The sequence below is a fragment of the Ruditapes philippinarum genome, unplaced genomic scaffold, assembly GCF_026571515.1.
Source record: "Ruditapes philippinarum isolate M1 unplaced genomic scaffold, ASM2657151v2 ctg378_1_1_1_1, whole genome shotgun sequence".
NCBI classification, from domain to species: domain Eukaryota; kingdom Metazoa; phylum Mollusca; class Bivalvia; order Venerida; family Veneridae; genus Ruditapes; species Ruditapes philippinarum.
In genome coordinates, this window is record NW_026862585.1 from 111,173 (window position 1) to 125,570 (window position 14,398).

At 32.7% G+C, this 14,398-nt stretch overlaps 1 protein-coding gene across 2 annotated transcripts; it reads right to left on the reverse strand.

Moving 5' to 3' along the window:
* Positions 1-1,145: 1,145 nt before the first annotated feature.
* Positions 1,146-13,790, reverse strand: LOC132719492 (uncharacterized). Of its 2 annotated transcripts, none has more exons than XM_060703261.1 (9): positions 13,644-13,790; positions 9,207-9,302; positions 8,771-8,900; positions 7,523-7,643; positions 6,174-6,350; positions 4,892-5,005; positions 3,914-4,006; positions 1,779-1,883; positions 1,146-1,380 (listed from the first exon to the last, which is right to left on the reverse strand). In XM_060703261.1, exons 1-9 carry the CDS (start codon positions 13,729-13,731, stop codon positions 1,162-1,164), a joined length of 1,143 nt encoding a protein of 380 aa, XP_060559244.1. In that variant the 5' UTR covers positions 13,732-13,790; the 3' UTR covers positions 1,146-1,161. The 2 variants fall into 2 exon arrangements, with proteins under 2 accessions (XP_060559244.1, XP_060559245.1); XM_060703262.1 differs by lacking the exon at positions 13,644-13,790 and adding an exon at positions 9,836-10,221.
* Positions 13,791-14,398: the final 608 nt, after the last annotated feature.

Consider the following 14,398-nt stretch of genomic DNA (forward strand, 5'->3'; position numbering starts at 1 on the left):
CCAAAATTTCTAAGTTAAAAAGGGGCATAATTCTGTCAATATTGTAGGTAGAGTTATCCAACTTGTCAATCTGATGTACCTTGTTACTATAAATAAGTATTGTAAGTTTCAATTGAATATCTCAAGCAATAATTGAGATATTTGACTTTACAAAAAACTTTAACCAACGCAGACACGGACGCCGACGCCGGGGCGACTACAATAGCTCTCATATTCTTCGAATAGTCGAGCTAAAAATGACCATCATTATCATCCTTGCAATCAGTCTACTTTTTTAAATAATAAAGATAACCATTATCATCATTATATGATGCAACAGCAGGATGACATTCATAATCATCGCAATAATCACCAAGTGTGAAAGATGGTCAGCCGGACCTTTTCTTGAACCAGGGACCCTTGATATTCTTTGCTGTGAAATTTCACTAATGACTCTTTCTTGTCAAATTACCAATTGGTTTTCAGTCGATATAGAAACCACAGTGCTGCATTGAATGACATGTATGCCACTTATAAATTTTCATGCAAGGAAATTCAAAATTCCTTTCATTCATTGATAGATTTTAGAAGAAAAAAAACTTTGTACAAGTGTTCAACATTAATTAAGGTAACATGTAGCCCACAAAAATAAGATTTCAAGATGAGTAAAAAAAATAACGCTGCAAAAAGTCAAAACTCAAAAGGGACAAGATACGTTTGTGAATAAATAGTTGCTTTCTTATAAACAACATTGTTAATATTTCAAAATACATCCGTGAATGGCAGAACACAGCCATTCATGAATTAAGATAATATATTTTGGTTAAAATCTTACTTTGGCTTTGACATTTGGGCTGCAAACCTGTGTCTTGCATGCAACACATTTTTTCAATGTGTCACACATGTATACAAAATTCTTTCAAAATCCATCAATTAATGAGAAAGTAATAGACTGAACATAACTATCTTTTCACAATTATATCACAATTATATCATCACTTGATATACAAGTGTGGCTTTGACCTTTGAGATACTGAACTGGCTCATGGAACTGGCACAACCTCTTAATGTTGCCCACAAGTATGTTGAGTTATTTTATCATCAATTCATGAATGACAAAAAAATACATTGTCCTGTAAAATTGTCATGTTAAAACAAACTAATACTATAAGTACATTATATTTAATTCTTAAAATCATTTACTTTTAAAATATTACTTTCCCTAATATCATTATTACATAAGAAATCATATTCTTTAACACTTATATTGTTAAATAAATATTGTTCAGTGGTAATTTTCATAGCATATCCAGATGCTTTCAATGATCTTGTAATTTCTGCGCATTTCCTGTCCAATAGTTTATTTCCTGCCAATTTGGTTTGTGTTGTCAATTCGTTTATCTGAAAAAAGAAAAGTCATTCATGCTTTAAAAGACATTTTCAATGACTTTATCTTCTATAAATACATTTGATCATACAACATGATATAATGAAAGGAAAACAGATTTACAAAAAAATCTAACAGTATAATTAATTAATGAGCTGTTCTAATTCTTTAAAAATTAGTATTGAAAATCAGTTCTCTTTTTGCTAATTTACAAAGTTAAGAATGTATTCTCAAGACTTCCGTTTCCATCACAAACCAGGTTCAATGTTAATCTGGATTTACTTGCAGTTATACAGGTATTTTTTACATAGGATGGATGAACAACCTATAGCAATTTTACTTCCAATAAATATCTGTTACTCACGCTATCCAATGTATACTTTAAATATACTTCAGAAACTGTTATACTTACAACATCATCAAAGATAACTGGGAAAGCATTCTTGTACATGCCAAATATACTCTCAACCATGCCAACAGCCTCTTCAATCCTCCCTAATCTAATGTAGGCAAGTATCTAAAATAAAGAAGAAAAAGTGTTAGTACATCCACAAGGGTATTAATATCCAAGGTTTAATTCTGATAGTCTCTCAAGAAACTTCAGATCATTTTATAGTATGCAAATCCAAAAGAGCCATATTTTACCCAATGAACATACTTTACATAAAAACATGAAGCTTCAGACAAAAATTTAATTGCCTTGTTTTACAAATTATAAGATGTAACTACTAAAACAAAGTAAGCAGTCAACCTTGTCATAGCTAAAACATGAGACTCATGACAGCCCTTTGCTGCTCACCTAGGTCTGTGCAATTTTGGCCCAAGGTTTGTAATTTCTATTACTTTTCTATTACTTTTGTAGAGGACCATAAGATATTACAACACGCCAAATGTGCCATGTCTAACCTTTGCAGCTTCTGATGAGATTTTAAAAGTTTCCATTTCAATAAAATAAAGTAACTCTTGGCAACACTGTTTTGTTCTATATAAATTTGTAAAGAAACAGAAGGTTATGCTACATACCAAATATCTCAGTATAGGCATTGAAGTCTGTGAGAAGAAGACATTCTATAGATTTTGATTTTAAAGTCAATTTTTAAGTACTATTACTGACTTAAACCATTTTTGTACATGTAAACACATTTTGCAGAAGACCTAGGGTTTTTCCTGCGAAATTAGGTCAAAGTTTGAAGATCCTGTATGTTGTAATTGAGGTTGTATACCTTGTGTGTATTTGAGTTTATTTATACTTGCCACCGGTTGCCCATATGGGCGAGTCCTCCAGGAGAGCATTAGTCATTTTATACTTTTGGAGGATAAAGCAAGATACAGATACAGAAAGAAGCCTAATTCCAGAAGCTTCCCCTGGTTCTTTAACTGCTAAGTGTTTCAGTACTCATACACAGGACCTCGATTTAAATTCTCATCAGAAAGACTGATTAGTAATTTTTAGTTGGCCAGCCAGGAATATTGTTGTATAACATATGAAATTATATATATGTATATAATTATGCTTATAAAACAATTTTCAAACATCGAAGAATATGTTAAATATGCACTGCAAATATTTGTACGCATAATATGTAATCATTAAAATATATGCATTCATTTCTTATTGAAAAATTTGACTAAGACTTCATTGACAATAAATTTTTTATTACATCCCTTTATTTACATGAACTGTTAAATTTGGTTATATCTTTATAAATAATTCTTTTTGGAACTTACACAAATGATAAATCTTAATTTGAGCATCATATTCATGATATAAAACCATAAAACAAGAGCGATCAGTGATCACATGTGTCGCCTTATGATGGCCAATTTCATGTTGGGACAATTTTTGTGACAGACAGACAGTGCACAACTAGACTTGGTACTGATTATTCCTGTAAAGTTTGGATAAAATTGCACCAGTAGTTTATGAGGAGTAGTCCGGACAAGCTTTCGAGTATCTGGCAACACACAGAAAAGAAACACCTTTTTATCAAAGGGCCATAACTCTGCCAAAAATCATTCAACCGGAAAACCCGTGCAATATGCGCAAGGACTTGAGCTACAGATCAATCCTGTAAAGTTTCATTGAAATTGCATTAGTGGTATAAGAGAAGTAGTCCGGACAAACTTTAAAAATAAAAATTATTAAAGGGCCATAACTCTCATTGAACCGGAAAATGCTGACAATATGCACAACTAGACTTGATACTGATCATTCCTGTAAAGTTTGGATGAAACTGCACCAGTAGTTTATGAGGAGTAGTCCGGACAAGTTTTGTGACGGACGGACAGACAGACGACGGAGAAGTGATCCCTATATGTCGCCACTACTCCGTAGAGGTACGACGGAGAAGTGATCCCTATATGGCGCCACTACTCCGTAGAGGCGACACAAAAATGTGTTGCATCTTGTAACATGTAATTATAAATTAGGTCATGATGTAAGAAATTATAGATGCAAGCAAAACAACAGCTGAATCATGCACCTTTTGTGCTGAGGTGAGCTAAAAATATTAAGGAAGGGGAGATAAATAAAACATAACAATTTACCTTCACATTTATTATATGAGATGTGTAAAATGATTCCTGTTTGACAGTAAAGATTGGCAGCTTTATCATTTCCAGCATTACTTCTATTTCTCCCTGTAATATAAACATAACAAAATTATTCGTTGACTTGGTATCCACCTCTGTATAACACAAACAGCTGTCAGTAGGAATGAGTGTTCAACTGTTCTCAATGCTTGATAGTTAAACAAGAGCTTGAATAATGTAAAATTTCCAAAACTCTAAGGTGGCCATAATTCTAACAAAATTCTTGTTAGAGTTATAGCCCTTTGTTACTGAACTCATATTTTGCTCTCAAATGAGTGTGTGAAATTTCAACCCATTCCCTTCAGCAGTTTTGGAGATACAAATTAGCATGCAAAATCTTAACCAAAGCTTGGGAGAGCACAATGGCCTCTACCTATTCTTTGAGTAGTTGAGCTATAAGCTAGGCTGATGCTATATAGTATTGTTGACCTCTAACCTTAAAATTGTAGTAGTACATATAAATCAATACATATACAGCATATACAATGTTGTTTCTTTATTTGTAATAAAACATACCCACAAAGCTGAGGTATTGGACATAAAACAGCTTTTACAGTAAACGATATTTATAAAATAGGACGTTAAATTTATCAGTAACTGTTGGTCATTCATCATAAATGTATGCTGCTAAGAATTATAATTACATGTATTGATGTTTAATGTTGTAATACATACAATTTATGCTCTAATTATTACATTCATTGAATCCAATTAGACCATGAATGAACATACATGTATATATAGTTAAATTCTACATCACTATTAATAGGACCACCTCTATAAAGGCCATTTTTCAAAAGCAACTAGAGATAAGGACCGCTAATTTGATGATGTACACAGAAAATCTAAAACTTGTGAACTTTTTAATTCCATTCACCCCCAAAATATATACAAAATATTGTTTGTGATTAATTGTATAATGTAATAATTTACCTGTTGGTAAGCTAACATACAGCACATTAAAGCACATCTGTCTGTTAACTGCACACTGTCTTTTGAGAGTTCACTCACTAATGTCAACATCTGCTGGAAAGATTCTTTTGTATTCTGAAAAAAAAAGGAAAAAAATAAATCAAAGATTCAATGCAGCAGAATCAGAACTTGTGTAAACTTATTGCATGCATTTGCTGCTCTAATTTTAATATTAAACAAGAAAATATGTTTCTTAAACATATTTGTTCCACAAAAGCATAAAATCATTGCCATCCAGCAACTGTTTGATAGTCTTTATCATAATTAACACAATGTAAATATGTAAAATTTGAAGTCTTAAGTACGAGTAAAATTTGTGCATTGTTCCTAATTGCAATTTTTGATGAATAGAAGATCATGGCCCTCAATTTTCTTATGGAATGAATTATTTGTTTTGTTTACAGTAATAACCACTAATCCTAATCTAGTTGCAGGGAGCAACATAGTGACAGATGATCGGTCATGATCCAGTCATTATATTACTTGTGCAGTAATGGAAAAAGTCCTTCTAAACTCAATAGGAGTTAATTAGTTATTACACAAAGGTGACATATATGTCTCCCTTCATGGACATGATAACCAATTCAGACATAAATTCAGACATAACTACCTTCACGTTTTTTTTTATCAAGATTTGTCAAACTTTCCTGAAAAGCAGTCTTTATCAAAGATGTAGATAACAGAGATAAGCAGCTCCTATATACACCATTGAAATATCACTCATGTCTATCAAAAGGTGAAAAATTAGGCATTTTGTAGCAAGTAAAACTTAATGGATGTACATTTGATCCTTTTATATTATACACCATGTTTAAGTTAAATCTTTTATCTATGGCTGCATGTTAAAATATTGGTAACTTTCCAGGCCCTTAACTTAGAAAAACATAGTACAACATACCCACTGAGCCATTTTAAATATATTAATTTACTGATTTTGATATGTGGTTAATAAGTTTTACTTGCTACAAGTTTTAAGTTTAGCAGGCACGCATGATATCTTAACTGGCTAGGAAGTCGCCTATCTCTGTTATCTACTGTATGTCTCTGTCTTTATTGACAACTTTAAAACAGATCCAATATTATTACTGTTTTGAGACAAACTGATGGTTAATGAAATTTAAGAAAGAAACAAAATAGCTACAGAACTATTTCCTTGCTGATTCCTACTAACATATGGTCCCACTCCTGGGATGTCTACATAAGACTGTGACCAAGGAAAGGGAGAGAATCAACAATATCTTACCATTTTGTAGAGTGCTGCCAGTGCTAGTAACATTAGCTCCGGGTATTTTTTGTCCAGGAAATTTTCACAAGTCAAAATCAGGTTAACAACTTCTTCATATAAACCACATTCAAATAGCATGTCCATCATGATCAAAAAACATTTACGAGATCTACACATAGGGTTTACAGTATTTTTCTGAAATGAAAATAAAATATCCAAGTAGCTAACACTTAAATGTATCTGAGAATACTGCATGTCTGTAACGTTGATTTTCATTGGATAATTGTGGTGTTTATATAGTTTTATACATACATTATGTACAGCTGCTATCAATTCATTAAGAGATCTTACTTTTTCCCTAAAAAAGTTTGCTTAATTTGTTATATATATTCCAAACAGGTAATAATATGGCGGTATATAGACAGTTGTTTGCAATGTAACTCTCACCTTTGACTCGGGTAATATTTTCAAAATACCATTTATATAGGGCTGAAGAACTTGTCAAAAACTTTATAACTAACAATGAATTACATTGAGATTTTTCAGATTACAAAACAATTTGGCCATGATGATGTTAATTAAAATGGCTCACCTGAGACCTTTTCTTAGTATGGATGAAAATTATATGTACCATTCAGTAGCACATGGAAATATTTAGGGATGTCCATAGTCAAAATTGATTTACAGAAATATTTAAGGTTCTGAGGAAAATATTTTAACAGGAAGGTATTTTAACAGTCATTTTTCAATGGAAGTCTAGATTGTATTTCCCAAAGTATACCTCCGTTCTTTTTCATTCAATTGCATTTTTTGTACATATATTCCAGCATACAAGCATATTTATTAAGTGACTACATTTTGCCAAGAATGATCCTGAACTCTCATAGAGTCTATAAACATTGCATATTCATATATCCATTAATTATTATTTTACAGTCAAGGCATCTTAATGTACAAACATCTGATGTGAATCTCTACAGGACACTATCAATCACATCATCCATGATTTATTTAATTCTTCATACCATTATTGTCATGCAACGGCAACACTGGAATCTGTTATTCATATAATGATTAATAATTTATATTGTTATATACAGTCAGTCCTATTTCAATGTCAACCAGAGAGCCATGTTTGCCCTAAATTGTTCACCTGAGTTCCTGGATAAGATTTAAATGCTTAAATGCAGAAGAAGGTCACTGGGATATACTCAAAGTCATCTATATATCCATTTTTGATATTACACATACATGTGGTTAAAAAAAAAGTGGGTTCCAATCAGAAACGGACATCATGAGATCAAGAAGCTTATCAACACTTTGAACTCAAGTAAGGTAAAAATAAGAAAGAAGATAAATTTTCTTACATCATTTAAAAACCATTTAAGTGCTAAATCCTCCTTCTCAACAATATATAACATTTGTAGCATCTTAATTCCAAGTGGGAAGCGTATCTTTAATTTGGCCTTTTCCTGGAACTCCTGATACCTGCAAAATACAATTTTAATTTACAAATTTATATGATTATAAAACAAATTTAGTCCCACAACTCCTATGTTAAACCCTATATGCCAAGTTACATGAACATCTAAAATTCACTTTCAATAAGATCATGGCTTATAGAAATATCCCTCAGAAAGTTCAAAAATCAAAGCAGATGAATGATGGCTCAAACCACTGACCTACCTTTAACTGTGACCTTGACCTTAGTTAAAGCAGAGAGCCTGTAATATACATTCACTTGACCTAAGCACCATGACCATTTTTGAAAAGGTTCAAATATTTGAGAGCAGATTAAATTTGCTTGCTTAAACCTTTGACCCTAAACTCTGACCTTGACTTTCTGAAATATGTGTTCTGCGCATATTATATCAAAGAGATAAATATTTGAACCAATTATCATTTTCACCCCTTAAGCAGTTCAAAAGTTAGAGAGTAAACTAAAATTTGATCTCTCTCAATCTAGAGAGTAAACTGAAATTTGACCTCTCTCAATCTTGAATCTGACAACATGTAGGCTCTGTCCTAAATGAGATAAACATTTGACACAGGTATCATCAATAATCCCTCAAGTTGTTCAAAAGACATTAATTGCTATTTTCAACTTCTTACCAAGAGCTGCGACAATCACCTAGAAGTTGGGCACCGAAACCTGTGACAAAAACACTAATAAAATACTTTAAGAATTTCAAAAGGTTCAAAAGATATAGAACAGAAATACATGAATCACAATTTAACATCAACTGCCCACCATATTCAAATTTCAAGCCCAGTGAATTAAAGACAGTCAAGGTCATTGTAATTCCAAAAACAATAGGGTTCATCTACTGGTCATGACCAATCTCCATACCAAGTTTGAAATTCCTAGACCCAGGGGAACTTAAATTATTGATGGGCTATGGATCAACTAGACAGACAGACATGTGTAAAGCAATATACCACCTCTTCTTTGTAAAGGAGGCTTTAAATAAAAGTTTTGGTGGGGAACCTATTTTGGCATACAAAGTATTTGCGATCTTGACCTTTTACCCCTTGCTCCAAAAATCAATTGGGGTCATCTAATGGCCAAGACCAGGCTATGCACTTGTGAAATAGAATAGGAAATTTAAATATACCTTTGTACAACTTTAAGCACTAAATCAAAGTCATCATCTGGTTCTGTTAGATACAAGAGTGCTGCTAAGTCTTCAGTGAGTATATACTGCCCATGATTAACTTGTGCTCCCAAACGATTCAAAAGCTGACCTGGTTTTGTAAAAACAAACGTTGTCAACAACAAAAATTTAATCAAAGGTTTTCCACAACAAAAAAAATAATCAAAGGTTAAAGTTATATCAAAGTGAAAAAAGTAGACCATGATGACCCGGCCTATATGTCACTCTTCAAATTAAATGTATGCTTTGCATACTATGAACTTTACAAAAAAACGTCAATAAAAAACAAAAAAATTAAAGCCATTTACATGCTCTTTTGATGGAATTATATAATATTGTTTATTTTGAACTAAAATACAATAACTGATAAAAAAAAACAACTATTCAGTGTAATTACCTTTCTTGTGGTAACTATTCTTTTTCTCTTTCATTCGCTCAAGGTTAAAACTGTCAAGATCTAATGTCTGTGCATTAAATAGATATCTTCTCAAAACTGAAATGTAAATATTTTTCTTTAAACATGCAGCAAATTTTTTTGTTGAATCCACAATATCCCCAGCAGTAACTCTTACACATGTACATCTCAAATTCACAGGAACACAGGAGAGGAATGTCATATGGCAGCACATATTCAGATCATCTACCATCTAAAGTTACACATTGTAAGTCACATCTTAATAGATATCTTTTTATATTATGGATGTAACTTAAAAATATTATCTTAAATTCCACAGAATATGCTTGTATAAAAATCAGCCTAAGTATTTTTTTAAATTCTATGCATTAAAGCCATAAAATTACTTAATCTAGTAATATAGGTCAAAATTCTGATAATTAAATAATTTTTCATCGCATTGCCTTCTTATCTGTACACCGTAAGGTGGAATTAGTGGAAAACCCTTTAACAGGCCTCACATGTTAGTATTTTTGCACATGTGCACAAGGATGGAATCTTCCGAACTAAACAAGGTCACATTTTGACAATGCACAGGTGAAATGATTTAAAATGAAACTTTTTATATGTACTGCCGACTGACATTTAGATTTTGTCTCGTTTATGCATCTGCTTGATTTGATATCAATTTGAACAATGCAAGTAAAAATCATTAGTGTTTAAACCAAAATATGGGTACTGCTTCTGTACGGAAACTGCTAGCATGCCAGTATGGACTTCAATGCAAATTGAATTTGATGTAAATCATATTGCCTTAATTCTTTAAACTATCCAGGCTTTATAGTACTCCCAGCTGGTACCCGCAGTGTCCTTGCCCATTCCGGTGTAATCAGAAAATGTGTTTCTTTACGCACTGAACACCACCAATTATCTGTTGAAAGTGGAAGTGCTGCCTTTTGAATTAGGATAGAAATAGCTAGAAATATTTTCATTTCAAATAAATTTCTGTCATTGATAGGAAAATCCAAAGCTGCCCGCATGTGTTGAAAATACTTCTTTATTTTACCCAATATTTACCAATTTAAACTGATAATTACATCTTCGGACAAGTGAAGGTCGTCTGCGGAATCTGTAGTGACGTCATTTTCTGATAAAATAAAAATACTAGGCAAGGACACTGCGGCTCTACCGACTGAGCTATCCGGCCGCTTATCACACCAATTCCCCTTAATAGTGATCAGTTCTGAACCTTGACATACTAGCTAGTACATGTATTATGACTCTCAAATTTTTTATTTCAACATAAAAACAAAGTAGATATTTTTATCACTCTCAAGTGTTAGAATTTCGCCATATCGACAGAATGTATGTAACAACATTTGAGAGACATAATACTTATATCTTGTCTATATGTTGAAATCCCAACACTTGAGAGACATAATACATAATACATTTATATCTTAATATCTATATGTTGAAATCCCAACACTTGAGGGTCAGTATATAAAAATATCTTGTGTTGACATTTAAATCCCAACACTTGAGAGACATAAAACATATATCTTGTCTATATGTTGAAATCCCAACACTTGAGAGTCATTATACATATATATTGTTTATGTGTTGAAATCCCAACACTTGAGAGACCTCATACATATATCGTGTCAATATGTTTAAATCTTAACACTTGAGAGACATAATACATATATCTTGTCTACATGTTGAAATCCCAACATTTGAGGGTCATTATAGAAATATCTTATCTAGATGTTAAAATTCCAACACTTGAGACATAATACATTGTGTCTATATGTTTAAATCCCAGCATTTGAGAGTCATAATACATATATCATGCCTATATGTTGAAATCCCAACACTTGAGAACACTTAATGAGTCATTATAGACGTTTTTACAAGACATATATGTTTGTTCAGCAAAATAAAATGTAAATATAAATGTAAGTATTTAATTATACTTCGTTTCTAATAGATTATTTACAACTATATCGCCAGTGTTATTTTACTTTATGCTTTTTTGTCCGTTTTCTTTCTTTATCGTCCGTGGGTGTCCTATATATGCATGTAAGAATAGTTTAAGATGAAGACGTAAAAAGTCGAACTACCCCTACCATTTATTGCAATATTTATATGAAGAAAGTTATTTTTGAAGGATAATGGAGAAACAAACATGAATTATCATATAAAATATAAATGTATCTATAATAAAACGTAACAAGAATTTGTAACAGAGTTACCAACGTCCCCCGCCCCGGGAGTTTTATATGAAGCATAAAATTGTGCTATTTCAAAAGATTGAGGTATGGATGTCAGGACATTCAGTTCAAAATTATGATCAATGCTAGATCTGCAAATCTAACAATATCTAACAATAAATTTGTTAAAAAAATAAAATGAAACACGGAATTTAAAAATCTATCATGTTAAGCTTTGACCTCTAAGTGTGAACTTGACCTTGGAGGTAGGGGAGCAGGTGTTGTGCATGACATAACGTCTTATTATTGTGACTATTTGTGCCAAGTTATTTCAAAATCCCTTGAACTATGAAGAAGTTCTAGATTCAACACAAAATATACCCTATAACAGACTATGTTAATTTTTGACCTCTAAGTGTGACCTTGACCTTGGAGGTAGAGATGCAGGTGTTGCGCATGACACATCCTCTTATTATAGTGACTATTTGTGTGAAGTATTTTCACAATCCTTTGATCTATGAAAAAATTATAGACCTGACACAAAATATACCCTGTAACACACTATGTAAGTATTTGACCTCCAAGTGTGACCTTGACCTTGGAGGTAGGTGACCGGTTTTTGCTCATGACACATCATCTGATTATTGTTAACAATTATGGCAAGTATTTACAAAAGTCCTTCATAGATAAGAAAGTTATGGACTGGACATGACATATACCCTCAAATAGACAATGTTGACCTTGAATGAACAAGTACGACCTTGACCCTGAAGGTACGGGTCTGGTTGTTGCGCATGACACATCGTCTTATTATAACAAACATTTGTGCCAAGTTATCTCAAATTCCTTTGATAAATGGCAAAGTTATGGACCGGACACGAAATATACCCTGTAACAGACTATGTTAATATTTGACCTCCAAGTGTGACCTTGACCTTGAAGGTAGGTGACTGCTTTTTCCGCATGACACATCGTCTGATTATTATGAACAATTATGGCAAGTATTTACAAAAACCCTTCATAGATAAGAAAGTTATGGACCGGACACGAAATATACCCTGTAACAGACTATGTTAATATTTGACCTCCAAGTGTGACCTTGACCTTGAAGGTAGGTGACTGCTTTTTCCGCATGACACATCGTCTGATAATTGTGAACAATTATGGCAAGTATTTACAAAATCCCTTCATAGATAAGAAAGTTATGGACCGGACACGAAATATACCCTGTAACAGACTATGTTAATATTTGACCTCCAAGTGTGACCTTGACCTTGAAGGTAGGTGACTGGTTTTTGCGCATGACACATCGTCTGATTATTGTAAACAATTATGGCAAGTATTTACAAAATCCCTTCATAGATAAGAAAGTTATGGACCGGACACCACATATACCCTCAAATAGGCAATTTTGACCTTGAATGAGCAAGTGTGACCTTGACCCTGGAGGTAGGGGTCTGGTTGTTGCGCATGACACATCGTCTTATTATAGTAAACATTTGTGCCAAGTTATTTCAAATTCCTTTCATAAATGACAAAGTTATGGACCGGACACGAAAGTGTGACGGACGGACAGACGGACGTTCTCACAGGACGTGTTTGTGGGGTTATTCCTTTGATCTCTTAACCCCACAAGAGCAAATTTTTTAACCCCATAAGAGCATTTTTAACCACATAATACATGTCTCTACGGAATGAACCCCATACAGAGTGCCTGTACATAAACCTAAACCTCATAATGTAGCTCTCGTCTGCTCGGACAGACGGACGGACGGACAGACGGACGGAGCCTATTTCTATATCCCCCTTTTTTCTTCGAAAAGGCGGGGGACAATAAAAGTGACATAAAATTAAATCTTTTTTTTTTTAATTCTTTCAAAGCACTATTAACTAAATTTATCAGATTTCGATTATCACGGATTTTAATTGTAAAATAAAACACAAGCTACCATCGCCAAATTAACCATCTGCTATTTATATCGTCCGTGTTCGCTCTTTCTCTATAATTATTGTGAGTATTTAGACTGTGCCATTGTATACACTCAAGTGTTGGGAGAATTTGTTCCTGACGTGTTAAGATATAGCCAATTCGGTGCAAGTCTATGGAAAAACAATAGGTTAGTCTGACCAGGATGCCATACCCTCGCGAAAACATATTTCAAATCATTCTGATACATATTAAAATTTTACAGGTCACAATCGGCTATTTATAAATGAATGACATTACCTAACGTCAAGGAGGTGTAATGTCCAGAAACCGTTTGCATACATCCCTTTGTCCCTAAAATTAAAACATTCCGGCCAATTTTCCACATGTCTATGTGTATGTTTACATTTGTTTTCGGTCTCCCTAATTACCGACAAGAACCGCCAGGAACCGACAAGAACCGACAAGAAGTAAAAATGGGAAAATACGAATTAATTTCACTTATTCATCATTTAATAATAACAATTCCTAATATTTTTTAACATAAAAAACATAATAAACTCGTTCTGAACCATGTTTATAGGCAAATTATGAAATATCTATACCGACAAGAAGTCAGTCTCATTTTCTCACCGTCAAGAACTCGGTCATCTTCGTATTATTGATATTACATAAAGAATTTGTGTATCAGTGTTAAATCCTAATTTATTTTTATTAAGTTTATGTTGTATTATGAATAATAATTATTATGTTAAATGTATTCTAATTCAATTAAGAATATCATCATTAATGAATGACCTTATGATACCGACAAGAAAGTTTCATTATTGCTTTCAATGGCGTAGGTTTTTAAATGTGTTCAAATAATTTATTGTCAGCCTATATTCAATAAATAATTTTAAAACATTTCGTTGTCATTGATTTCAAAATATCCTGCATATAATTTAGGCAATATGGGGGGTAATCCTCTTTGAAGTCATTTTGCAAAAAATTTGGTTGGCTACCACTATAACAGGACCATTTTTATGTGTCAGGCATTTCATTCTGCTAGAAAA

What these genes read in the sequence shown, in the direction of transcription:
- LOC132719492 (XM_060703261.1), bottom strand. Translation starts at nt 13,731, where the DNA reads ATGTGGAAAATTGGCCGGAATGTTTTAATTTTAGGGACAAAGGGATGT. An exon ending in GTGCTTAAAGTTGTACAAAG is followed by an intron (nt 7,644 to 8,770) that starts GTATATTTAAAT and finishes TGTATTTTGCAG; the next exon opens with GTATCAGGAGTTCCAGGAAA. An exon ending in CTCATATAATAAATGTGAAG is followed by an intron (nt 1,884 to 3,913) that starts GTAAATTGTTAT and finishes TCTTTATTTTAG; the next exon opens with ATACTTGCCTACATTAGATT.